A 25,427-nucleotide genomic window follows, 5' to 3' on the forward strand; every position below is an offset into this window, starting at 1 on the left:
GACTTCTGAGAGAATGCTGCATTCCTAAACCCTGAAAACACTCAAAAACCCAGAAACCAAGGCAGTTAAAACTCAGAGGTGAGACATATTTATTCTGTGGCTTGAGCTGGAGACAGTAAAGCTATCGGCCAAGAAGACTTCTGTAAATCATTCAAGGCTGTAGAGACTTTTCTGAGAGCCCCCTGACCCCATCCTGAAGTCCTTGCTTTACAGCAAGCCAGAGTGCTTGTCCTACTTCTGGGTCCTGGTCCTACCTGCACCAAGGTGCTCCCCACCACTGCAGTGTCACCTAGCACATGACTTCACCAGACCGCAGCCAAGCATAGGACAGGGTCCTGCTCATCTCTGTGTTGCGGGGGTGGGGTGTGTCTCTCTTGCACATCAAACATGCCCGGGAGGGGGTTGTTGAATGACTAGATGAGTCAGGAAGGCTGAAGGTATCCCTCCACCTGTAGAGAAGAAGACTCAGCCTCCCAGAAGCATGGCTTGGAAAGGAAGAAGGGAAATCTTAGCCTTACTGCCACCACTACTGCCCACCTACGCATGTCCCCCTAGGTGGTGCTCCAGCCTCAGCGCTCGCGCACTGGCTGTTCCCCTTCCCTGGAACACTCTTCCTGTAGATCTCTCCATGACTCCCTCCTGCCCTTTCAAACCTGGGCTCCGATGTCACTTTCTCAGAGAGACCATCTCTGACCACCCCATTTAAGATAGCATTTGCTCTGTTATTCTCCCCACCTTGGCCTCCCCGCTCCCATCTCCTTCTGTCTTCTTATCACCATATTCATGTATTGAACGCACTGTCTGACTCCGCCCCCGGAATGTAAGCTTCGTGACAGAAGCGCCGTGTCTGTCTTGTTACGGCTGCACCCCCAGTGTTGGGCACAGTGCCTGGACATCATAAGGGCTCAGTGAATATTTGTAAACAGACGAAGTCTGCCTCGTCCCTTCCTTTGTTGCAAGAGAAGAGCTAACTGTTCTCTTATCCAGACCCAGGAGCCCTGTAGGAGCTAGCTGTTCTCTTATCCAGACCTGCCTGTGCTCTGAATCGCATCCCTTCCTGCCTTGGAGACTCTTGTTCTATCAACTACTTCTTCTCCCTTCCATATCTTCAACAACATCCTTCTAGTTCTGTCGTACTTCTGATATTTATGTTGGACCTCACAATAGCCCTGTGAGGCAGAACTGCTTACCCGTTCCACGTGACAAGACACTCAGGCACAGAGAAGGTGAAATACTTCCTAGGGCAGCACAGGGACTAAGTAGGGACACCAGGGCTTGGACCCAGGAGGTGGGCTCAGGATCCCAGCTCCCGATTCCTCGGCCATACAACTGGCTCATACCCACTAGCATTTATATGTATGTTTGTTTTTCTCATTTTTTTAAAAAAAGATTTTATTTATTTATTTGACAGACAGAGATCACAAGCAGGCAGAGAGGCAGGTGGAGAGAGAGGAGGAAGCAGGCTCCCCGCTGAGCAGAGAGCCCGATGCGGGGCTCGATCCCAGGACCCTGAGATCATGACCTGAGCTGAAGGCAGAGGCTTAACCCGCTGAGCCACCCAGGCGCCCCTGCTTTTCTCATCTTAAATAAACAACCCAACCTTAATTCGATAAGGTTTCTGTACTTTCTCTATGTCTTGCCAGCACTTAGCAAACTTCCTAAGGAATTGTCTACACTAGTCATCTGCGTTCCTCATTCTACCCTCTCGTGCCTCTCCAATCTGGTCTATGTCCCCCATCAAAAGAACTCTCGCGATGGATGCTACTCATTCCCCACCTTATTTGACCCATCCTTGTGTGAATGATAGTGACTGCTGCTTCCTTCTGTCCTTCCTGGATAGGTAAAGTCAGGGCTCCCTTGGTCAGGCCATGGGACAGATTTCCCTCTAGAGGAAATTTGCTACTAGGAAGGGACATGATGAACAATCCCTACCCAAGAGATGGGTTAGAGTCCTCAGGGCATCGTTAAGATTCCTTCTGGCTCAGAAAACCCATTATTATATTAAATCATCTCCACTCAACACTTTAAGGTTCCACTTACAATGAATAAAATCCCTCCTGGAGTCTCACCGCTCCCCAGATAGAGGGTGCCCCCAATTAAAAGTCTTGATTTTTCTCTATTTTCACACCCAGCAAGATTTTGTTCAGCATTACTTTCTACAGTTTTTCTTACAGACTATTCATTTTATGAAATTTTCAAATACAAAACATACTGGAATATGGTTTTTGTTTTGTTTTGTTTTTCAAACGAATCAGCCTCTCTTTTCTCAGCAAAATTTACTCCCTAAATGTGACACCTTCACCAACCCAGGTGAAAATCCCTGTCCCAGATGGACATGTTACTAGAACATATTTCTAGGAAGGGGATGCAGATTCCAAGAGATCAGTGAAAAATGTTAATGACCTCATTTGCTTGACCCCACGATGTGTGGGGCTCTGTAAGAGGGACCTGTTAATTTTCACATTTTAGTTTTAAAAATAAAACACACAGGCCCCAAAAGGTTAAGTGATGTGCCCAGTGAAAACACTGGCAGAGCAGGAACTGGGGTCTCCTGTGCCTGGAGAATGGCGCCACCCTGCCCTTCACCTGCTGCGGGTAAGGATTCAACATACTGTCAGGGAGATGCCAGGGAGTTAAAAGAAAGCAAAGGTTAATTCCACAAGTAGTTGTGAGATAGTTGGTGAGCGGACTGCAGAAATAGTCAAGTTAGAATCTTCACCTGCACCACACCAGTAGGGAGGAATCGTGATCCACGCGTGGTTTTATATGAAAATTCATTCAATCTTACTGTCTCCATCCTTTTGGGCTGCTAGAGCATGATACCAGGGACCGGGTGACTTATCAGAAATGTATTACTGCTCACAGTCCTGGAGGCTGGGAGTTTGAGATCAGGGAGGCAGCACGGTCGGGGGAGCCCCCCCCATATCCCACCCCATCTGGGCCTGATTTCTTGTTCTAACCTCATGTGGTGGAGGAAATGAGGGAGCTCTGGGGGGTCTCCTGGACAGGGCACTCATCCCATCATGACGGCCCCGCCCGCACGACCGAGTCACCTCCCAGAAGGCTCCACTCCCTAACAGCATCACATTGAGAGTTAGGGTTCTGACATATGAATCTGGAGGTGGGGGTGGGGATCACAAGCATTCAGACCCTAGCACCTCCACTGGCCAGTTACTCAGTGTCCATTTATCGGCAGTCCCCGCGCCTCCTGCTGCAGACACAGTGTTTACCTCGGCTGTCATTCCCCGCCTTGCGTCGTTGCATTAGAAATAGACTCCTGCAAAACCCCTGAAGTGGGATCTTGGCAGCTCTGAAAGCCTCTCCTTTCATTCATGTGGCCTGCCATGGATAAATCTGTGCTCTTTAAAGAGAAGCAGAATGCCCAGCCACAGTGCTGCGCTTTGCTCTTGAACCCGCCTCGCCTTGCAGCACTTGAAAGGGCTCTACCTTAAGCCGGCCTTTCTTCCCTCTCTTTTATTCCCTTCTTGATGGAGCTGCATTCAGAAACAGCATCCATTCCCATTAATACCAGTGGCAGCCTTTCCCCCGAGGAAACCCCCCGAGGGCACCAATGTTGGAGAGGACTTTGAAGTCCTGTCTCTTCTGGGTGTCAGATGTGTCCCCACCCTGCCTTTCCAGCGGTCACCATGCAGGGAGAGTGGGTGTCGTGCAGAATGAGGACGGCCAGGACCATCCGTTAGGGAATTGGGGTTCTGGGTCCTGATGGTTCTGGCTTTGCCACTCTAGACTCTCTAGAACTTGATGTCCTTCTCGGTAAAGTGGGGTCCTGTTGTGGGACTGCAGTGAGAAGCACTCGACGGACAGGGACCTCAGTTTTTGTATTAAGGTGACGGCTGCCACCCTCTGGATCAGAGAGAACCATTGCTGGGCAAGGACTCTGCCAAACCCCCGTGGAACAGCTGTCCTCAGGGAAGCTGCCTTTCAGCAGTACAGCCTTCAAGGGAGAAATAAGGACCAGGAGGTAGAAGAAAATGCGTGTGTTCCCCGTGGCAGAGCTGTGGTACCTGCTGCTGTTGCTGTCACCGATGGTGTGCCAGAGAATGAATCAGTGCGTTTCCTTTTCTTCAACAAAGAAACTCTCAGCTAAACAGCAGGAAGCACCTCTAGAGGTCACGCTGTTGAGACCTAGGCTCGACTGGCTAGCAGGCTGTGCTGGACTGAGCTCCAAGGGGGACTCCTTGCAGAAACTCCCGGAGTACCGATTGGTCCTTGAATGAGTCCGACCACACGTTGGTTCTTTCTGCTCTGCCCCTGGACTGAGCAAAACCCGAAAAAGGCCGCAAGCCACAGACACTGTCCTCCTCCATCGAGTGGCCTCACGTCTCCAAGTGTTCCCTAAACCTTTCCCACTACTTTCTCCCGGCTCCTCCCCACCTGCCTGCCCTCCCCCTCCATGCTGGCATGGCTCAAAGCCCTGCTGAGCATGGATCACTTGTCCAAACCCCAGCTTCATTGCTTGTCTAGATGCCATGACTGACTGATTCCCAGCAGGCACGCCTCACTTCCAGAATCATGCACATCCTGGATACCTCCCTACACAACTCAAACCTGACCAGGGTCCAGGTGGCATCTATATTCCCCACGTGCCCTCACCGTGCTCCGCCTTCCAAGACCACCCAGGCTTCAGATTGTACACTTGAGGGGAGCAGGTGCCGACCTTCATGGCCCCACCCTGGATCATGGCTTGGTCTCCATATTCTCTCCCTCTCTGTCTTGGAGAGTCATTCTCTGCCGGCCCCTCCCACACTGGACCCAGCTTTCTGAGATGCAAATTGTAATCTGGCAGTCCCTCCTTGAAACTCTTCAGGGTTCCCTTACAGACCCTCCCAGCTTTCAAAATAAAGAGTACAGATTAAAGAGCAGAGCACAGGAGACACTTTCTGGGGTAGCCCCCTCTGTCTTCGTATTCCATTTTCCCACTTGCCACTTGCTAACTCCACAAAGGGAAGTTTCTGGAATGTGTGGGTTGGATCCAACCAAGGTCGTATCTTTGAACATCATGCTCTCCCTCAGGAATCCTTTATTCTATCTGCATTTACTAAATTCCGAGTTTATGAACAGTCGGCCCCAGGTCATATCTGGCCTCAATACGTGTCTGGGTGGGGATGACTTGCATATTCTAAATATTTTAAAAATCAGAGGCCGATATTTTAAAGCTCAAGGGAATAGTTATTATAAAGCATGCTAATTTCTGGATCCTTATGAACAATCAAAAGATCTGGCCACACTGAGTCAGAGTGGTTGGTTGAGTTGAGCAGGGGCGGGGGGGCAGGCGGGAATATGCTTCATTTCGCCACAGTCCTCACCACTCCCTCTTGTCTTACCCTGAGATGCCTCACTTATGTACGTGTCCTACCTGGACTCTGTAGTTTGAGATCCCTGGATTGACTCTTTGCCACTCACGTCGCAAAACATGGCATGTCATCTTCTCCATTAACGCCCCTGACTCAGAAGCCCCTCTTAAGCCAGTATAGCAAGCCTGCTGGACCTGAGGGTGTGCGGGGAGTGGCAGGGGGCACTAGCTTCTTGCTCCTTCTCAATGACAACTGACAAGGTGCTTATTGATAAATTCAACCATAAGCAGAAGAAGAACACCCAGAGGCTGAGTCCTTTGCCCCCTGTAGAAGCAAAGCTGCTGGAAAGGAAATCTGGAAAGTTCCTTCTTCCTACCATACAGTGCAAGGCTACTGCCTGCCCAGGGCTCGCTGATTGAACTTCCAACTAACAGAACAGTAAGAGGAAACCAGACCGAGCTCTGGAAGGATACTCAGCCCCCATGACTTCAGGTGTCAGCCATGGCCTCCAGTCCCACCCCTACCCTGTGTTCTGGAGGAGTCTGGGGGCTCTGGGGAGGAATTGTGGAGGGGTTCTGCCCATTGTTTCCCTGTGAGCCAATTCCTGATTGCCTTGGAGAAAAGCCCAGAGCTGGTGCTCAGGATGGAAAACGCAACCTCCTGCCATGTTGAGTTAGGGCATAGAAAATGACTTCACTCAACAAACGTCACTGTAGCTTGAAGCGGGTGGGGGTGGGGTCGGGATGGGCACAGAGAGGATGGTGGCACCCAAGCCTGTGTCAGGTTGATGCTAGAAACAGGTGTCTGGGTGGGGACTCAAGAAGGACTTTGCTTGGATGGTAGAGCCCAGAGGAGTGACCATCCTGAGTTGCTACTGCTTGGGTACCTAGCATCCGGGACCCACAGGCCACGCCCTCACTGTGGATTTTCTCCTTTTGTCTCTATCATAACCCTACGAGGTGAGCATTTTTAGTAATCCCATTCAGTTAGAGACGTTAAACATTGAATCCAAGGATTTACAGCAAGGAGGAGCTGGAGGCAGGATCTGAACCTGGCTTTGTCTAACAGATTGTCTCTAAGCTGGGAACATGGGGCAAGGGGTTGGGGCAGGGGCGGTCAAAGCCTGAGTGGAGTCAAAACTGGGGCTTTGTGTAATTGGCGCAAACCCAGAAGAGAAGCCAGAGAGCAGGGCCAGACAGCAATTGTACCTGGGACCTACACCTGACTCCAGACAGAGGCCCAGCTGTCCCCTGGCAGAGCCAAAAGAAGGGAGCAGGGAGCCAAGTCCTCCAAGGGGTTTGTGCACAGGGACTTGGGGTTGTCTATCCCACTGGATTCCTACCTTCTCATTCTAGGAGGGTTTGGCCCTAATGTTTCAAATGTTTCTAGCAGCTTTTCAGGGAGCCTGGTCTCTGCTGCAAACACACAAAAGTGAGAGGCGCAAAGATGGACTGGACAAGTACCCCTCCCTTGCTTTCCCTCTTGCCCTGAGCATCAGTCCGGACTCCCCAGGTGTGTGCGGGGCATTCCGCCCGTCTGCCTCCAGGGGTCTGGGCTGGTGGCTCTGCATGGTGCTCTGGGGACAATGGCTCAAGGTAGCATCTCAGGCTTTGGACTGGGGCTGGCTTTGAGCCTTATCCCTTCTCCACTTCTCCTGCCACTGAATTCACCTAGAAAAGGCCAGGGAAGAAGCTAGGGGGAAGTGAGGGTTAGTCTGTTCTCTCCTTGGACTTGAGAACAATCCAGAGGCAAAGAGAATTCTTCACCAGCTTATTTCTCCATGTGACCACAGTGGACTGGACAAGTGGATGGGAAATTTAACCCTTCTTAGGCTCTTGTAAAACACCCTGGCCTGTAAAGGGCTTTGCATGGGCATGTTCAGAATGGGGAGCAGTGGGGAGAGGATGCCCAGAACCTCCCCATTCCCTGGAAGAGGGAAAGCAGGAAGGGATCTAGTCTCTCTGCATTTTTATTTTTATTTTTTTGACAGAAATGCCTCTTTGATTCAATACCGTCAAGAAAAGAGCGACAGAAGAACACAGGCTTTGGTGAGCGAGCAGAGTATTTAAAGCTGAGCCTCCTCACTGCTTAAAGTGAGTAAACTTTGCAGAGTAAATGAGGTAATGAATATATACAAACAGCTTGGCAGATGCGATTTCAATTTTACTTCTATTATTGTTCTCATTAAAACTCTTCTGAGAAGAGAGACGGGTCATGGCTGGATTCCTTTGCCTTCCCATCATTTTCTTCCAATTAGCATGCACTTATTAGGCACCTACTATATGGCAGGCCCTAAGCTGAGCCCTGGGGGCACAATGGGGATAGAAAGTAACCCACCCTCCAGGTTTGAAGGTGCTTAAAATCTAAATTTTGAGGTACATCTGGGTGGCTCAGTCAGTTAAGTGTCTGCCTTCAACTCAGGTCATGATCTCAGGGTCCTGGGATCGAGTCCCACATCTGCTGAGCAGGGAGCCTGCTTCTCCCTCTCCCTCTGCCTAGTGTTCCCCCTGCTTGTGCTCTCTCTCTCTCTCAAATAAATAAATAAAATCTTTAAAATAAATCTAAATTTGGAAGCACACACATACCCATACGAGAAAGACAAATATCTCAACAAAGGAAGAGTCATAAACATGTACTTGGTGGCACCAAGAGGAAAGGAGGAGGACAGGGATGAGTGTGTAGGAACTGGGGGCAGGCTCGGCGGGAGACAAGGAAGAGTTGCCAAAGGAGCCGGCACTCCGTCAGCATCACGGAATCTGAGCAAGAGCCAGCCTCACAAAGGGCTGTGGGAAGAGCCCCAGGCAGAGGGATCTGCTTAGGCAAGAAGAGCCTGATGGGTCGGCAGATCCCAGATCTTCCCTCCTTTAAAATTCATGTTTCTGGAGCCTCCCAATCCAGAATATGGTCTTCGAGCCTTCATCCCACTCTTCCTCTCCCCAACTCTGATTATTGGTCTTGTTTTCACCTCAACATGGTAGTTTTATCATATAACCTCTCCTTTCCTTCTCCCGCTCCTTGTTTCTCTACCTTATTTTTACAAATGCGATCTTCTCTTTGTAAACTATTCTCCTGCCTGCTCTTCACAGCCCGGACCTGCTTCTCCCTCCTTCTCAAACCTCTGGTGCAGCCAGACGGTAAACACCACCTCTTTGATCAGGGACCTCTCTTTGAAATCTTCTTTCATCTCATCATTGTCCCAAATGTCACCAGACACCTGCTGATGGCTAAGTCCAGAGGTCCCTGAGCACCCTCAAACCTGCCAGGAGCACTTGCCTCTCTTGCTCACTGCTTTGGTCTCTTGGTTCCCCTCTCAACTTTGTCCAGCCTGCTCTATGGCCTTTGCTACCTTGGCTTCTCCTTTCCATCCTTTAAATGAGGGCAATGGCCAAGGCTTAATCCTGGAGTCTCTGTTTCTTTAGGGATTTTGTCTCCATTCATGGCCTCAACTAATATCTCCCTACAAATGGCTTCCAATCTCCATTTCCATCTTCCACAACCTCCCTCCTAGATATTGTTCTCTTATGGCTTGATCCCAGTTGCCCGCCATGTACATGACCATGGACAACCTCTTCCCATCTTAAGCCTTTGTTGCCATACTTAAAGAATAAAGGAAAATGGGCCAGCTAGCCTTTTGTCCCAATGCTCTGCTAATTGTTGATTCAGGCAGTGATTTTTAAATGTCTTCATTCCCACATAGACAAACTCCATCCTTTTATAATCACCATGTTTAAGGCCAAACCATTGTCCTAGCCACCACTGATGGTCCCCTGAGCGCTGTTACTTCTTCTCTGTAAAATGATGCCCTAACTCTCTCTTCCTTTCCATTGACACAACTGCAACCCTAACCCTTCATGCTCCTCCTGTGGATGACATGAGTGGTGTCCCCAGCTCGTCCCCCTCTCAGCAGCTCACATATTCTCTGCACAATCCTGTTCAAAACCCTTCAAGGTTTCCTACTGTCCATAACATCTTCTCTTCAGCTTTATGGATCTCTTTGAGAATCCTTGAAAATATATGGATCCTTTGTCCAGAAAAATGCCTAGAATTTCAAGAGGTTCATTGATCTCCTGAGATCAATCACAGACTGTTTAGAGGTCTCTGGACCTCAGCTTAATCCAAAGTGGCTCCCAAAAGAACCAAGTGTGATAGCGTCAGCACTGACAGCTTGGCTCTGAGCCCTCTGTCCTGCTATAGTTTCCTCCACCTCCAGGCACTCCTGAAGCCTCCACTCCAGCCCAGCTCCTTGCTGTCACTCACCCTTTCCTTGGCTTGGACCATTCTCCCCATCTGGATCACCACCTTCATTCTTTTTCTGGCTAAGTCCTTGGACCCATCCTTGGACTCAAGTCCCACCCTGATCCTGCCTCCTCTGCGAAATGTCTTTCTTGTCCTCAGCCCTCTTTGGAGCTCCTACAGTATGAATCATCAGTACCCTTAGCACAACAATGTCACTTTTATTTTTATTGCAAGGCAGGGCTCACCGCTGAGGACAGGCACTGCCATTGCACACACCAGAGGTTTCTTGGTGACAATGAATCTTCCTGATAACCAAAGGAAGAAAGCTTCCAAAAATTCTCCAACTTAGCTATATTTGATAATAGCCTTTTATATTTTACTACACACACTTAGTGCTTTTCTAACACATGGAATATTGAGCATAATTTATCTGCAGCACCAATCCTGCTGTAATATAATGATTCTCCAAGTGGTACTGGAAGACAGGAAACAGTGATATTACTGAACCTCTCTTGCAAGTTTATAAGGTGCTTCTTTGAGATGTGAGAGTGTCTACTGCAGTGCCTGGTATGTTAGTCTGCCTTCTCCAGTGGTGGCCGTTTTTTTTTTTTCTGTTTAATGTAGAGCAGCTGGTGGGTGAAAATAGACCAGCACCTATTTATTGCCCCCCTCTAAAATTTCAGGGCAAGGAATTCAGAAGCATAACAAAAGGATTTGCTATTTCCAGTGAGTCTGGACTCCATCCAACAAGGAAACCCATCGAGGGAGGCACCAGCTGTGAGGCATTGGAGCTAGAGAAGAACTGTGGGCTCATCTTATGCTCATTCTACAGATGGGGAAACTAAGTCCCAGAGATCTTTGGGCCTGCCCTTAAGGTGAATGGCCTGGGGCTGGTGAATCCATAACCAAAACCCCGATCCCCAAATTGTTGCTCACTCCAGACCCATCTGTCATCAATCCCTAAGAAGTCTCTGACCCGTTAAACCACAAGTGCCTTGAGCCTTTTTTCCTGTACTGGGTTCAGATTTGCATGGTGCCAGCCTCCAACACAGGGCTTGTGAGCACCTGTGGATGGCGAGTCGGATCCATTTGACTCATACAGCTTTGTGGTAAGCACATGAAGCTCGCAGTAATGGTCACAGCATCTCGGTACCAGGGACACTTTTGTCCGGTGGCACCTCGAGTGCCTTGCAAGGCTGCTGTTTCTGCACCTCGCTGGGAGCAGGTTCGGACAGTGGACTTCTCTATGGTAGGTAGAGTGTGCTGGTTACGCCGAAATGTGACATTTGAGAAACCGGTTCCTGAGCATTTACCATGCGTGATGCACCGGGGACACGTTGGTGAACGGGGCGGAAATGGACTCTTCCCTCACAGAGATTGTCTTGCAGTGGATGAAAACAGTAAAATCAAAACTGAATAACCCCACCACCTCGTCCAGGCTGATGGTCTCAGTGGCTAATCTCCGCCGATTTCCAAGACAGAAAATAAAAACAAAGCTACACAATGGCACTCTGATGAAGACTAAAAAACCCCAAAGTCAACACATTTTACTTTATTTTCTCTCCATTGATCTCAACTCCCAAACGTTCCAGCTTCAAAAGGTAAGATTAGGTACCATTAAGCCAGCCAGACGAACATTGATTTTAAAACCCTCCTTCGTGCTCCAGGATGGAGGGGGTTGCAGACCTTTATTAATCTCCGTGTTATCAGCTTGATCTCAGCCTGCCAGCAGATTCCTGATTCTGGCCACACCCCTCCAGTCCTCTGGCTTCTGTGTACCAGGTCACGAAGACTATAGAAAACCTCAAGTTACCCTGCGAGGGATACTTATGTTAATGGGGGGGGGGGGCGCGCTGGTCTTTCTCCATGGAACCAGCCAAAAGGAAAGTGGGCTTCCTCTGTAAGTAGGATGGCACTTGATGGACTTCAAATCAGACAGTTCTTTGGCGGAGGGGGGGCTTGTATAATTCACGTTTTCTCTCCTTCGGCCATGGAGAGAAATGTAGACACGATCTCAGGATGTAGGTGGCAGGGACCTTTCTGAGCCTCAAGGAAGGAATCCCCACCTTTCCTGATCTCTCTCCCTTCCTGCCTTTGTTCTCCAAACCAGGGCATAGTCTCCGCAAGGCCCGTGCAAGGAGCTTAGAAGCACAAGGCAGCACAGGTCTGCTGTGGTGGCCCCAGCCTCCTGCGGCTACCATCCCACAGGCAAGAAAGGTATCATGCCAGATACACGAAGCCTAAGGTGCGGCGCAAACCAGAAGTAGAGCATGCCAGGAGACAGTGAGATGGGGGCCTAACCTTGTGGCATTGCTGGGGGCCAGGGGTCTCTCGGGCCTAAATCACCCTTGCTTTTCAAAGCATTCACAAGACTGTTTCATTGGCCAATTCCTTTTTTGTACCCTGGGCAATTCCCCAGGTATCGTGAGCAAGTGCCTCTGTAACCAGGCACTTTCTAGGAAGATTAGCTCTCTTCCTCTTCCTATAGAAGTTTTGCAAGGATTGTCACAGCTTTGCTACCAAAGGGGCAGATAACGATCACGGGGAAGAAGTAAGGCTAGTGCATCATCACTGCACAGACGTCAATCTTTTCCTGGATCTTCCTTTAGGGGTTTTGCTAACTGCACTTTATTGACTTAATATTTTTCTTTACAATGACTTGCTTAAAAACTTAAATGAATTTATCATAAAAGGAATCTTTATATCAGTACCATAAATAGAATACCAATATCCCTTGCCCTAAATAGAAAATAATGGCAAGAATAAATACAATTAAATTCTTGGCTACCAGCCTGCCCAGAGGCTATCTTTACCTGAAGGAGCAGGTAGGTTCTAATGGCTTTCTTATACCTGCCTTTGATCACCCCCAGTGGCCTCCCCCACCTTAATTCCTCTGCTTTCTATAACAGAGCACAGTTTGGGATGAGACTGTAGGCTGGGTAAGCCACCAAAACCACCCAGAAAACCCAGGAACCCCAGGAGTCTGTTACGGCATATACCAGCTAGAAAAGGGGGGCATTTCCTGTGGGAATGACCACATCCCGGCCAAGTTCATGAGTGGGGCTTAATGATCCAGCCAAGGAGGGCCTCGCTGCCCAGCTTCTCCAGAAATTCCAATCATGTGCTACAGCCCAGGGACGAGGTTGTTTCTGGTATAGACACACTGCAGTCTCCTTGAAGACTGATTTCATAGATCAATTCCACCCTTGGTTGGGATTTCTCCTTGCCTTGCCTCCTGTCTCGGGCCTCATCTGGGAGAGGGGCAGAGGGGGGGAAGCAGGCTAATCTCTGGGACTAAATCTCCAGCACCCGGAAAATGGCCAGCTAGACCTTGAGAAAATTCAGTTCTCTTTCTCTGTGTTTAGGAAGCATTTACTTTACTGGAGTCTCAGTTTACCTCTCCACAAAGTGGGTTTTGTTGGGGTTTTATAATAAATGTGTGAAATAATGTTTGAAAAGCTCCTGGTGCTTACACAGGCATTTGGCAAGTGGTTCTAAGAATAACTATTAGCAAGTTATTCTGACATCCATTCAAGGGTAACTCTAGGCCAACTCTGTGACGAGTAACAGGGATCCTACAACAAGTTTCCCCTGGTCTGATGGTTCGACCTCACTGACTTGGGCTGGGGCTCCGCAGAAGGCCAGGAAACCAGCTATACCCACCAGTGGAGCGAGTGTGCATGCAAATCACCTGGGGTCTTGTAATGATGCAGATTCAATTTCATTAGGTCTGGTTCTGGGGTGAAGTCCAAGATTTTGCATTTTTACCAAAACTCCAGATGATGCCATGTGGCTGGCCCAAGGACCACCCTTTGAGTGACAAGGCTCTAGCCCCGTGGTTCTCCAAATGTGGTCCTTGGAGGGACCAATGGTAACAGATCACCTGGAACTTGGACTTTCAGACCACACTCAGATCTGCGGAGTCAGAAACTCTGGCCTGGGGCTGGCACTGTTTCTTACAGCCCTCATGGACGCTGACCCACAGCTTCCGCACTCCCGCCCCCGCAACCCACGGCACTCCCTCATTCCTCCTGTGTTAGGGGAACCGTGTGGCCTGAGCCTACAAGCGAGGGAGACAGCTGTATGTCAGCCTTCCCTAGGCCAGAGAGAGCCAAATCTCTGGGGGTTAGCATTTGGGGCTCTCTTCTTTTTTCAGATTCACCATTGAACCAAAAACACTAACCGAGGCTACCGGGGTGCAGATGGTAAGGCAAGGGGCAGCTAGGGAACTAGATGTGGCGGGAGGGTAGTTTGGGCTGTCTATCCCCTTCCCTGCCTACGCCTCCCACCATCCCCTACATTCCACGCAGCCTGGGCTGCTCCCACTGAACTTAGGCCGGCTGGCCAGCAGGCCAACAGGTATTTACAGAATGCCACAAAGAAATTACGTGTTTGCACTTCCCACAATTCCAAATCCCAGGTGCTGGGTGTCTGCCCCCTCCAGCAAGTGGTTTGTATTTCTGTAAGTCTAGCTCTATATTCCTTCTCCCCTTTCTCCCTTGACTTCCTCCCCACCGTGCTTTTTGGTACTATATTATTTCTTGAATTGAAGAACACTCCCACTGATGTTGCTTGGTTAAGACCATAACTACCCTCTTAAAATAAATCAATGTGCCTTAAGCACCTGTCCAGTGCGTTTTGGTGGCTTGCATCTGTATGCGTGTTTTTAATTGTGGTTAAAATACACGTCACAAAACACCTCCCATCTTAACCATATTTAACTGTACAGTTCACTAGTGTTAAGTGCATTCAGGACGTTGTACAACCATCTGTAGAGTTCTTCTCATCTCACAAAACTGAAACTCCGTATGCCTTAAATAGTCGCTCCCTCCTCCGCTAGCCCTGAGCAACCACCATTCAGCTTTTTGTCTTGGGAATTTGATGACTCTCGGCACTTCACGGAGGTAGAATCGTTCAGTATCCATCTTTCTCTGACTGGTTTTTTGCACTTAGCATAATGTCCTCAAGGTCCATCCATGTCTTAGCCTGTGTCAGAATGTCCCTCCTTTTTTTTTTTTTTTTTAAGATTTGTTTATTTATTTGACAGAGATCACAAGTAGGCAGAGAGGCAGGCAGAGAGAGAGGGGGAAGAAGACTCCCCGCTGAGCGGAGAGCCGATGCGGGGCTCAATCCCAGGATCCTGGGATCATGACCTGAGCCGAAGGCAGAGACTTTAACCCACTGAGCCACCTAGGTGGTCCCAGAATGTCCCTCCTTTTTACGGCTGAAAAATATTCCTTCATACCTATATGCCATACTTTACTTACCCTTTCATGCATCCTTGGACATCTTTTGGCTACTGCAAATACTACTGAACACAGGTGTACAAACACCTGTTCAAGCTCCTGCTTTCAATTCTTCTGGGTCCACACCCAGAAGTGGGATTGCTGGATCCTATGGTAATTCTACTTCCAATTTTTTGAGGAACCGCCATATTGATTCCCATCACGGCGGCACAATTTTTCATTCCCATGATGTTTTTTTTTGTTTTTTTTTTTTAAAGATTTTATTTATTTATTTGACAGACAGAAGTCACAAGGAGGCAGAGAGACAGGCAGAGAGAGAGGAGGAAGCAGGCTCCCCGCTGAGCAGAGAGCCCGATGCGGGGCTCGATCCCAGGACTCTGAGATCATGACCTGAGCCGAAGGCAGCGGCTTAACCCACTGAGCCACCCAGGCGCACCCCCATGATGTGTGTTTTATTTAACCCTCAGAACACTGTGAGTCAGATATTATTAACCCCGTTATTTAGATTAGGAAGCTGGGGCTCTGAGAGGTGACGTCACCTGCCTGAGGTCACACAGGTAGTAAGTGTTTTTCCAGACAGGAGAGCCTCAATCTTCCCACGGTTACCCTTGTGCTGGCAGCTGGGAGAAATGAACAGTGAAGACCTAAGTGAGTTATTCTGACACCAGTGGAGGTTAGAGCTTTACTGGATAGCACCAGACAGGGTGGGGAAGGGGCTGCAGAGGTTGGCTGGTTCCACGCTGGTTCCACGCCCGAGGCTGGCCAGCTGTGGTTCTGTCCTTGTATACAGCGGCCCAAGAGGCATCCTGCCCCGGGTTGGGGTGAATACGGCACTGGGGGTTTCTGTCTTGCCCTTCTCTTTGCTTCTCCTTGTGGATCCCGGTACAGTCAGATGTCATACAGAGTCCTCTTGAGTGTTCCCAAGTTTTGGGAACCATGGAGGTGCGGTCAGAATGGCTTTGCTGCTTCTCCTTCTCCTTCTCCTTCTCCTCCTTCTCCTTCTTTATTTTAAAGCTTTTATTTATCTACTTGACAGAGCATGAGGGAGCGCACAAGCAAGCGGAGAGGCAGGCGGAGGGAGAGGCAGAAGCAGGCTCCCACGGAGGACTCGATCCCAGGACCTGGGGATCATTACCGCGGCTGAAGGCAGACACTTCACCGACTGAGCCCCCCCCGCCGGCGTTCTTCCGGGAACAGCAACTGAAAGTCCCCGGCCCTGTCAATTTACCAGCTCATTTTCTCCGGAGATCGTATGCCTCCTCCCTTCATTATTTAAGCCACGCTGGCATTTACTGAGAGAGAAGGTGTGAATTAATCCTGGGTATCGCTCCTCCAAGTGCAGCCAACGTTCTTGTTCTGGAAATCGGAGATGGGGAACTAACAACACAAGCCCACGACTCCCTGGGCAGAGTCTGAGTGTGGCCGCCCTTTCCTCAGCATCCACTGAAATGGGGCACCCAAGGGCAGTGGCCACCACTGTGTCTGGGGCGCTCCTCTGACCTGCCATGAGCCTTCCCTGCAGTCTCAGATGTCCCCAGCTTCCCTTTCCAAACCCTCTGTGTGGTACAGAGGATACAGAGGAGGCCTAGCGAGCAGGGAACAGGAGCAGCAGCCCCATAATTCCAGTTCCCCAAAGTAGCTAAGGCCTGCTAGGGCCTGCCTAGGCAAACCTGCTTAGGATTCTAGCACCTCAGTTTCCCGCCTGTGTGACCTTAGCAAATCCTGGATCCTCTCCCACCCTCATCTGCAAATAGGCAAACAGGGTGGCTGTGGGGGTTAAGGGAGTGAGCCATGGGGTCCCCAGCAGAATGGTGGGCACGTATCAGTCCTTGGAAAACAGGGCTCCCTGGGCACGTACTTCCTCCCTGCACTAGCCTGTCCTGTCCCTGCCAGCTTCCTTCCTTCCTTCCTTCCTTCCTTCCTTCCTTCCTTCCTTCCTTCCCTCCTTCCTCAAAGGGCCCCTCACAGCCCGAGGGAGCTGGAAGCACCAGCCCTTCTGTCTTTCCCCAGAAGGAAATTCCTCCTGGCCTTAATTACTTGTGTTGTCTTCCTCTTCCTTCAGTGTGTATCAGTCTCTCTGGCAATGAGACGGTCGCATGAGGCCACGCTCCAGAGCCATTCTGAGGAGACTCGGTGAGGGCAAGTGGGGGGCTGGGGGAGGTACCATCGTGCAACAGGTGACTTGGAGCCGGCCGCCCTACAGGGCATCGGCCCACAGGCTTCCAGGATGCCACCCCAGCCTGGCGCTAGCACACGGCCCCGGAGCTCGCTCTCAGCACCGCTGTTCCCCACAGACCTTCATGTTTCCCAGCGTTAGCCTCTGCAGATTTCCCCCACTGGAGGCCATTCAGTACGTGGTTTCTGGATCGTTCTCCTTGCTTGCCGCAGCCTGGGTTCAAATCCCAGCTCTGCAGCTCACTAGCGGTGTGACCTTGGTCATATTCTTTAACTGCTCTGTGCCTCAGTTTCCTCCTCTGTGCAATGGAGGACAGAGCAGCACAGACCTCACGGGACTGCTGATAGGGCAGGTGCGAAGAAGGCTAACGGGTTTCGAGTATCGTTCGGCTCAGAGCAGGCATCCCAGAGTGATGCGTTATTCTCTGTGGCATCGGCCTCTGAGAAGAAAGGATGTGTGAGGAGAGAAGCTGTGCTTCGGGGAGTGACCCCCTCTGCTTACCCTTCAAGGCAAACTCAGACCCCAGACTGTTAGATTTCAGGGATCGGTAACATCGATAGCATCGGGGAGTCATAGGGCCACCAATCTCTTCAGCCACGGAAGACTATCGCTCTCTCTCAGGAAAGAGAGGACACCTTTCTACCCCACAGGAAAAAAGAACACCACCTCGCAATAAAGGAGACTCATTCTCAGGAATGGCGGCCGGCAACTCTAACCAGCATAATCATCATGGGTACGTTGGGCTTTTACTTTTTCTTCTTTCTTTTCTTCTCCCTTTTGGATCCCTGGCCTTCTGCGGATCAGCCTTGGGGACCACTGACCTCAGGGTCATTTTGACCCCCAGCCGCTGACTAAGAGGCCAGAGGAGGAGGAAAATTTGTTGCCTTGAGGCTCAAAAAGGGACTGGGAGGTACGGCTGAGGGGGGCCTCTGGGTTCCCCCAGGAAGAACAAAAAAGATGCTGGGGAAACTCCGACAAAGCATGAGCCTCCTTGCAGAGCCATTTAGGAACACACACACACACACACACACACACACACACACACACAGTCCGCAGAGCGGGACTCAGATTGGAGAGCAGTGAATCAGGATTCCAAGTTGTCAAGTGCCAGGAGGAGCAGCTCCTGGCGTGGAACACGGATACATGGCTTGTCACGGCCACTGCTCTCCCCGGATGGAGCAGTTCCCTTCGCCCCTGTGAAGTCTGTGACAGCTGAAGCTGAGAAAACGTTGGGACAAACAGGTCCCGTCAGGACACCAGGGCGGCTTCCTAGCCGAGTGACGGATTGCAGGCCACTGGGGAGAATTTAAAACCAGCCCAGCTGCCACCCAGGAGAGTGACTAATCTCAACACTTAAGGACAAGCCCCAGACCGGCAGTCATTCAGACACAGGAGATGGGTTTCCTGGACGCAGATGGCACCCAAGTGTCTTTCCCTAGGGCTTCTCTTGGAGAAATGCACCGACCCCACCCCTTGGCAGGAGACGGCCACCTGAAGTGAAACGCCCCCCTGCAACCCCTATGGTCCGACCTCATGTTTCTTACTCTCTCAATGTGTCAAACATACAACTTCCAGCATCCTTTCTGGGGACCAGCCCTTGGAAGGAAACAGTTGGCTCCTGGTTAAGTCTGCTCTTAAGGCCAGTATGAAAGCATGAAGGTGACAAAGGCAGATGGAGCTGGCACTTTCTGTCCAATCAGAAGGACGGTGACTGGGGACTAGAGGGCTAGAAAGGGTTCCCTGGAGAATAAAGGCTGAACAGAGGTGTGGGGTGGGTCTTGACAGCTTTGGTTTTTATCTGAACTGGCAGTTGGAAACAGAACCACTAAATCCTCTACTTTTACAAACTAGAAAGGGCTTTTCCACTGGCTGGCCTCCGACATTCCAAGATGATGAACAACGCCCTTGACTGAGCTTGTGTCCTCCATGTCGGATACAGGAGGCAGGCAAAGTGGAAAAGCAGGACCTTTCAAGTAAGCAGAGGGTGTTTACTTATTATTAGAATAGTATAGGGGCCCCTGGGTGGCTCACTCAGTGAAGCGTCTGCCGTCAGCTCACGTCATGATCCCAGAGTCTTGGGATCGAGCCCCACATCGGGTTCCCCGTGCAGTGGGGAGCTTGCTTCTCCCGCTCCCTCTCCCCTTGTTTGTGCTTGCACGTGCTCTCTCTCTGTGTCAAATACATAAATAAAAATCTTAAAAAAAAATAGTATAGGCCTTTGGGAGCAGAAAGACTGAACGCTTATTTTGGCCACATCTAGTCCAGAAAAATATATTACGGCTTTCAAGCACTAAGTCATACGCTCCTCACCAGGGGCTGGGGGCAGGGAGAAATAAAACAGAATTGCTGAGCGCATCTTCCATGGGTGTAGATACTGGCATGACCACGTGCTAAGGGTAACACAGGAGGGATGGCCACCCCAGACTGTCCAAGGAGGGTCTGGGCCCTGGCAATGCTTTACAAAGGAAATGCGACCAGACCTTAGCCTTGATGGTGGAGTCAGGGGAAGGTAGCAGAGTGTGGGGTGGGAGTCAGGAGGGATAGGGTGTGCAAAGAGGTTTTTCCTGAAAGGAGGACAAATGTGTTCAAAAGCACGGAGGCATGGAGTCATGGCTCATTCCAGGAAACTGTGAGCAAAACAGAATGGCTAGAGCCCAGGGAGGCTGAAACAGGAGGCTGGGGCCAGATTATGTATTACCTTGCACACCGCGTTCAAAGCATGGGAGCCTTTCTAGAATTCTACTCTCTCTGAGAAGTATTTATAATTTGCAATTTACAATATCTCCAATTTGTAAAACCTAAACAATTTTAAAACCTAGCAACCCTGCTTTATAAGGGGGAAAGAGGCCCTGAGTGGTGAATTGGTTTCCAAGATGGATATCTATTTACAATTTAAATTTGATGCTAGGAACAGTTGGCAACAGGACTTGGGCAAGTGAGTTAAAAACCAGAGCCTTCTCTCCTATTTTATCCTCCAGTCATGTTTATATGAGAGGGAAGTACACCAGGATTGGGAAGAAGAATGAGCTTTTTCCAAAAAAAAAAAAAAAAAAAAAAAAAGGAAAAAGAGAAAAGAAAAAAAGATTGCATCGTCTTGAGCAAATATGTATTCTCCTGACAAGGTCCCTGTGCTTCAGGACTCAAAGACGAGCTCGTTTCTTTCACATCAGCCTGGACTCATCCACGACCAAAAGGTGCACCTCACCTCACTCCTGGCGGATGGCCACAGTGGCTGCCTCCTTGCAGACCTGGTCACAGCCAAGGACCAGAGCTAGCCCGCCCCCCATCTTAATTCTCCACAGTAGTGGTCTGATGTCTGCTTGGGGTGCACTGGGACTCCTGGCCAGGGTGACTGGATGGCATCTGTTCTGACCAGTCACATGTCCATGCCAATAGGCCAGTGCTCACAGGGACCCACTGTGAAATATCTCTACCATCAAGCCTGCTCCAGGCCCCCAGATGCCCAATCATACATGGTGTGTAGATGTCAGAATTCTCTTTCAATTGACATCTAAATCAGATTTGCAAACGGATAGGGGTTTTCCCTCCAGAAGCTTCAGCCCAAGGTCCCACCTGTGAGTCTAGGATGCTCCTGCTTGTGGCCCTGAGTTTGTCGCACAGCCAGGGGACAGATAGTGCCATCCTCTGTCCTCTGGCATCACACTGAACTTGATGGGACCAAAGGGGCATTTTGGGGAGACGAGCCCTCTGTCCTTCCCACAGTCTCCTTCATTCACCTTTCCTTTTTGCAAGCTGCTGAGGCCATACCATGGTCTTAGGAAAACTCTGGGCCTGTGCAACATCCCTGGGAAATGAGTGAAGTTCTGAGACCCGTTGTGTAGTATTACCACAGGGTGAAAGAACCCAGAGGACAGGGCAGTCTAGAGAGGCTTTTTACGGAACTGGAGTCCCTTGCTTGATCACCAAACCTCTCTGAGTCTCAGTTTCCTCACTGACAATCTGGAGATAGCCACAGCACCTAGCTTAAAGAGATACAGTAGGATTGAGCGAAGTAGTACTTTAAAGCAATTAGCCCAGTGTCTGGCACACAGAGTTTGGCCAGTAGGAGGTCTTGTTGCCCCTCGGGAGGTAACCACTGTGTTGCCATGACAAAAAGGTATGTTAATATCAATGAGACACTTGGAATGGCTCTTGGCTCATAGCCAGCACTCGATAAATCAATAAATGCTAATGACCATCATCACCTTCATCTTCACCATTATCGTGATTATTACTATTATTACTATTTACCTTCTTTGAAACCAGAGACTATGTTCAAGGAACTCATTCAGGGATGAGGGCATTGGGTTGCAAATAAGGAGACCTGTGCAGGCCTGTCCTCGCTTTACCAGGTCAGGGTGTGATATTGGATAAGTGATATTGCTTCACAGGGTCAAATTTACACTAACTTTAAAAAAAGGGGAGGTTTCCTGGGGGGGAACCTCACACTTCCTTCCCAACCTAAGGATCTGTGGGTGTCTGCTTTGCCCAAAGATGCTATATGTGCCCATCACTGGGCCAGTGCAATAGAAGTTTATTGAATGTCTCTGTGCACTGGATTTGGGGACATCTTGGTGGGCAAGAGAGTCATGCCTCACACCCCTCTGTTGTAGGTTACCCTCAAGACTAAAGTTCAGGGGACAATCAGAAAGAAACATTTTAGCTTACAACTTGGACTAAAAATTGGGGCACTGCATGAATTGTTGGGGGCTGTTTTATTAAAGCCCCACCCAATGTCTGATGTAGAATTTGAATTCACTCTTTGAGTGCTTTGCAGAGAACTCATCTTTCTACCTTTCCTTTTCCCTCTTGGCCCCAGGGAGGCATTTCCACAAGCAAGCAAGTTAGAAGGTGAAAAGCATCACTGAGGAAAAGAAACGAGTCTCTCAGAAAAAGCTTCGGGAAGAAAAACCTGCCCCTCGCAACCCATTGTATTCCTTGTGCAGGACAGGACCTCTGAGACTACCGTACCAAAAGCTTCATTTTAGAAGAAGGGGGTACAAGAGCTTAAGAAAAGTGTATCTCACTTTTGTTCCACCAGACAATGCATGTGCAATTCTCTTCCCTCATTCACGTTTCATTCCTTAATCCTTGACTATTTAGTCCAGAAAGAAATTTCCTTCCTCCCTTCCTAATAACACCATGGGGTCCCCCCTTCCAGAAACAGCCATCCCTGGTGCAGGTCGAGATCAAGATGGGGAAGCGTGGGCACGGCTGGGGCAGTGGCACCATGGTCTTGAATATGTGTCCAGGTCTCCCAGGAAGGAATAAGATGAGGAAGACAGAGCCCTGCTCCTGGCACCCCTCACTGGCCACTGTGCCAGGGCCCTTAACCCACTGAGCCCTGGCTGACCACTCAAAGTTGGGGTGGTTTCAAGGATTAAAGTGACTGAGCTTGGAACCTAGCCTCTAAGCAGACATCACACCTGTTGGGATTCTGGTCCTCTGCCCGATATCCTTCCTCCTCCAGCCATGGCAAATCCCAGATATGCCTCCCCTCCACTTAAACATGTATGGGACAGATTGGGAGTGGGACTGGGGGAGGGAGTGAGTGGGGGAGATGTTTCAAGCCTGGGTCAAAACAGGTCTAGCTGGGGGATCAGCCTGAGGACAGGGACACCAAGAAGGAGGGGTGATGCCACAGAAGATTACGCATTTGACCCGTCTGACAATTTTTCCCAGCGTCAGCCCAAACAGATACTCCCCTCCCCAATGAAACAGGTCGCGGGGCATAGCAGAGGAGCCCTGGGTTTTAAATATCTAGGTAAAGGCCCTTCTTAGCTCTGGCCTAGGAGCTTATTCCTGAATACCCTGTTGAAATAACCTGATGTGGGGTGGGGTTGTGGGGCGCTGGGGTTTCTGTAAAGCATTTGGCAGGAAAGTGAAGCATTATGTGCAAAGTGATTTCCTGATTGCATTTTAAAAATTAAAAGTCCCTGGCATATAGAAGCTGTTCAGTCAAAGTTCAGTGAATGGAAAAGCCAGGGATGCCTGAATGGGCTCGCACTTCTTATGTTTCTATAGCAGAACAATGGGCAGCTGCTGGTCCTTCCCTCTCACCTGTCAAGGTCAGCAAGTGGTCTGGGCCAAGCAGAGCCCACAGCTGGGAGAAGGGAGGGAGAACCCAGAGGAAGGCCCTCCCCACCGGGCCATCCATCATCCAAGACTTGGCTTGCCCGCTTTCCACTCCCACCCTGTTTTTTGGGGCAAACAGCTATGGAAAGTAACATATTTCTCTATTTCTGCGTGGGAGCACGTCACGTATTAACTGAACAGTGTTTGCGAAAGTTTCCGGAGCTCGTGGGGGAACCGAGAATGAGGAAGAGCAGGAGGCTGGCAGAGGGGTTCATGAAAGGTAGTGGAGCTCACAGAAGGAATTCTTGGGTTTCTGAGATGGGAAGGGGCCGGGAGAAAAGGAGAGGGCAGGAAGTGGCGCCTGCCCCAGATTTGGGTCCTTAGGGCCTCGGGATCCTGTCATTTCCTTTTTGAGGGACCTGTCAGCTTAGCGGGCCCTCAACTCCAGCTGATAATGAATGAAACAAATGGGACAAAGGAGGGGGCGCACGCGGCGCGGGCCTCGAGTAGGGCGCCAGGCTCGGCTCTAGCCCCAAGGAGGAAGGGACATTCTGCCGCTCGGCGACCTCACCCTTTCACAGCCCTGGGCCAGGAAGCTCTCCTGGGCCCCTCAGAACCCTAGCTGCCTCCCCACTTGCCCGCCGCGGATTGGACGCTCTTTGTGGCGCTGAAGCAGAGAGACCCGGTGGAGCGTGCGGGGAGGCTGCGGGGCGGGGCGCGAGTCCCAGTCTCCCCGCCCGACAGCCGGTGCGTCCCGCGCCGCAAGTGAGCGCTCCTGGAAGTCCCGCGCCAGGGCAGGGGCTCGCGGTCCCGCCCTAGCTCTGGAGAGATCGGGAGAGAAGCCGGGGCGAGACCGCGCTCCTGGGGGCCCCGAAGACGACCCCGCGGCAACACAGACTTTCCCGAAAGGTCTCTGTCTCCGCGCTGAGAGCGCACGGGAACCCGTGGGCGCAGGGGGCGCCGTGGGGTTAGCTGAGAGTCCAAACCCAGGCGAGGGAGAGAGTCTCAGCCCAGCCCCGCGCGCTTCGCCTCTAGCGGTACCAGCTGGCGCCCCAAGGCCGGGATCCCGGGCGGGCGGGAGGAGGGTGTGCCAGTCGGTAGGTACTGGGGACACTCCCCTTCCAGGGAGCCAGTGCAGAGCCCCCGCCCTCCGCTCCAACCCGGGGATCCCCTCCCCCAGCGCAAAGATCCCCGCGCGCCCCCTGCCCACTTTGCCAGGCGAGAAAGCGGCCGAGCTGGAGACAAAGAAACTCCTGCCTCCTCCACTCTCGGCCCCTCCGCCCACCCCAGACACTCCCCGGCGCCCTCCCTCGACCCCGGCAACATCGTTCGCGGACACGCTAGGGAAGGGGGGTAGGGTAGGCGAGTCTGCTCCCTGACGCGGGCCAGCTGGAGGCTGCCCGTGCTCCCCGCTTGGGGACACCCCACGGCAGCCGCGCCCCCATGCTCCGCGCCCCAAACCGTCCCGGTCCCCCGGCACCGCCTCCCCGGGCCAAAACCTTCCCCCCACTTCTCCAGCTGAGCGTTAGGGGGGCGCGGCGCACACAAAGCGGGTGTTGGGGGCGGAGTACCGCGGTGGGAGAGATCCCGCTAGGGCTCTGCACGGGCCCGGGTGCAGCTATTTACCCGATTTCTTCTTCGATCTCCGAGATGTCTGCGAAGATGAGGAAGACCACGAGCAGCGTGAGCGCAGCCAGCATCCAGCTCCGGAACTGCAGCTGCATGGTGGGTTCGCGCCCGCCGGGACCCGCGCGGGCCGGCGCGAGGAGCGGGGGCTGGAGGGCGCAGCTGCAGGCGCCAGAGCCTCCGCGCGCGGCGCGCAGCGGGGCAGACACCCTGCGCTCCGGGCTAGTGCGGGCCAGCGGCGGCGGCGGCGACAGCGGCAGACGGGGGTTGCTCAGGCGCGGCGAGCCCGCTCGCTCCTTCTTCGCTCTCGCCCGCCCCTCCTCTCCCCTCCCTCCTCTTCCCCTCCCCTTCCCTTCCCCTCCCTCCTCCCCCCCGCGCGGGGCTCCTAGTGCAGTTTGACAGCTTTGCTCCGCGCCTCTGCTCGCCTCCTCCCACCCTAGTCAACTCCTAGGTCCAGTCATCCGCCTTTGCTCCTCCCGCCTGGCTTCTTTCAGTCCCCGAGGGCGCTGGGATGTGGCCAGAACCCGCCACTCCCCGCCTAGGGAGGCTGGGCTCGGGGCACCGCGGGCGTCCGGGTACCGAGCAGATACCCGGGAAGAGTGCGCACCGCCCGGCGTCCCCAGCCGGCTGGCAAACGCCCTCCCACGCTCGCTCTTTGTCCAGCGCCCTCGCTTTCTCGCAAAGTTTTGGCGACACAAAGACCTACACCTGGGGACAGTCCCCAGCGCTCGGCGAGGAGGCGGTTTCAACCAG

General features: G+C 51.5%; 1 protein-coding gene across 3 annotated transcripts in view; it reads right to left on the reverse strand.

Moving 5' to 3' along the window:
• Window positions 1-24,772, reverse strand: part of LOC111152667 (ST8 alpha-N-acetyl-neuraminide alpha-2,8-sialyltransferase 2) — a 62,089-nt gene extending 37,317 nt beyond the window's left edge. For all 3 annotated transcript variants that reach the window (XM_022511220.1, XM_022511221.1, XM_022511222.1), the window contains exon 1: window positions 24,675-24,772. In XM_022511220.1, coding sequence (XP_022366928.1) covers window positions 24,675-24,772 — 98 coding nt within the window. The remainder of the gene's footprint in view (window positions 1-24,674) is intronic.
• Window positions 24,773-25,427: the final 655 nt, after the last annotated feature.

This window comes from Enhydra lutris, unplaced genomic scaffold, assembly GCF_002288905.1.
Source record: "Enhydra lutris kenyoni isolate GAN:26980312 unplaced genomic scaffold, ASM228890v2 scaffoldscaffold29, whole genome shotgun sequence".
Classification (NCBI taxonomy): domain Eukaryota; kingdom Metazoa; phylum Chordata; class Mammalia; order Carnivora; family Mustelidae; genus Enhydra; species Enhydra lutris.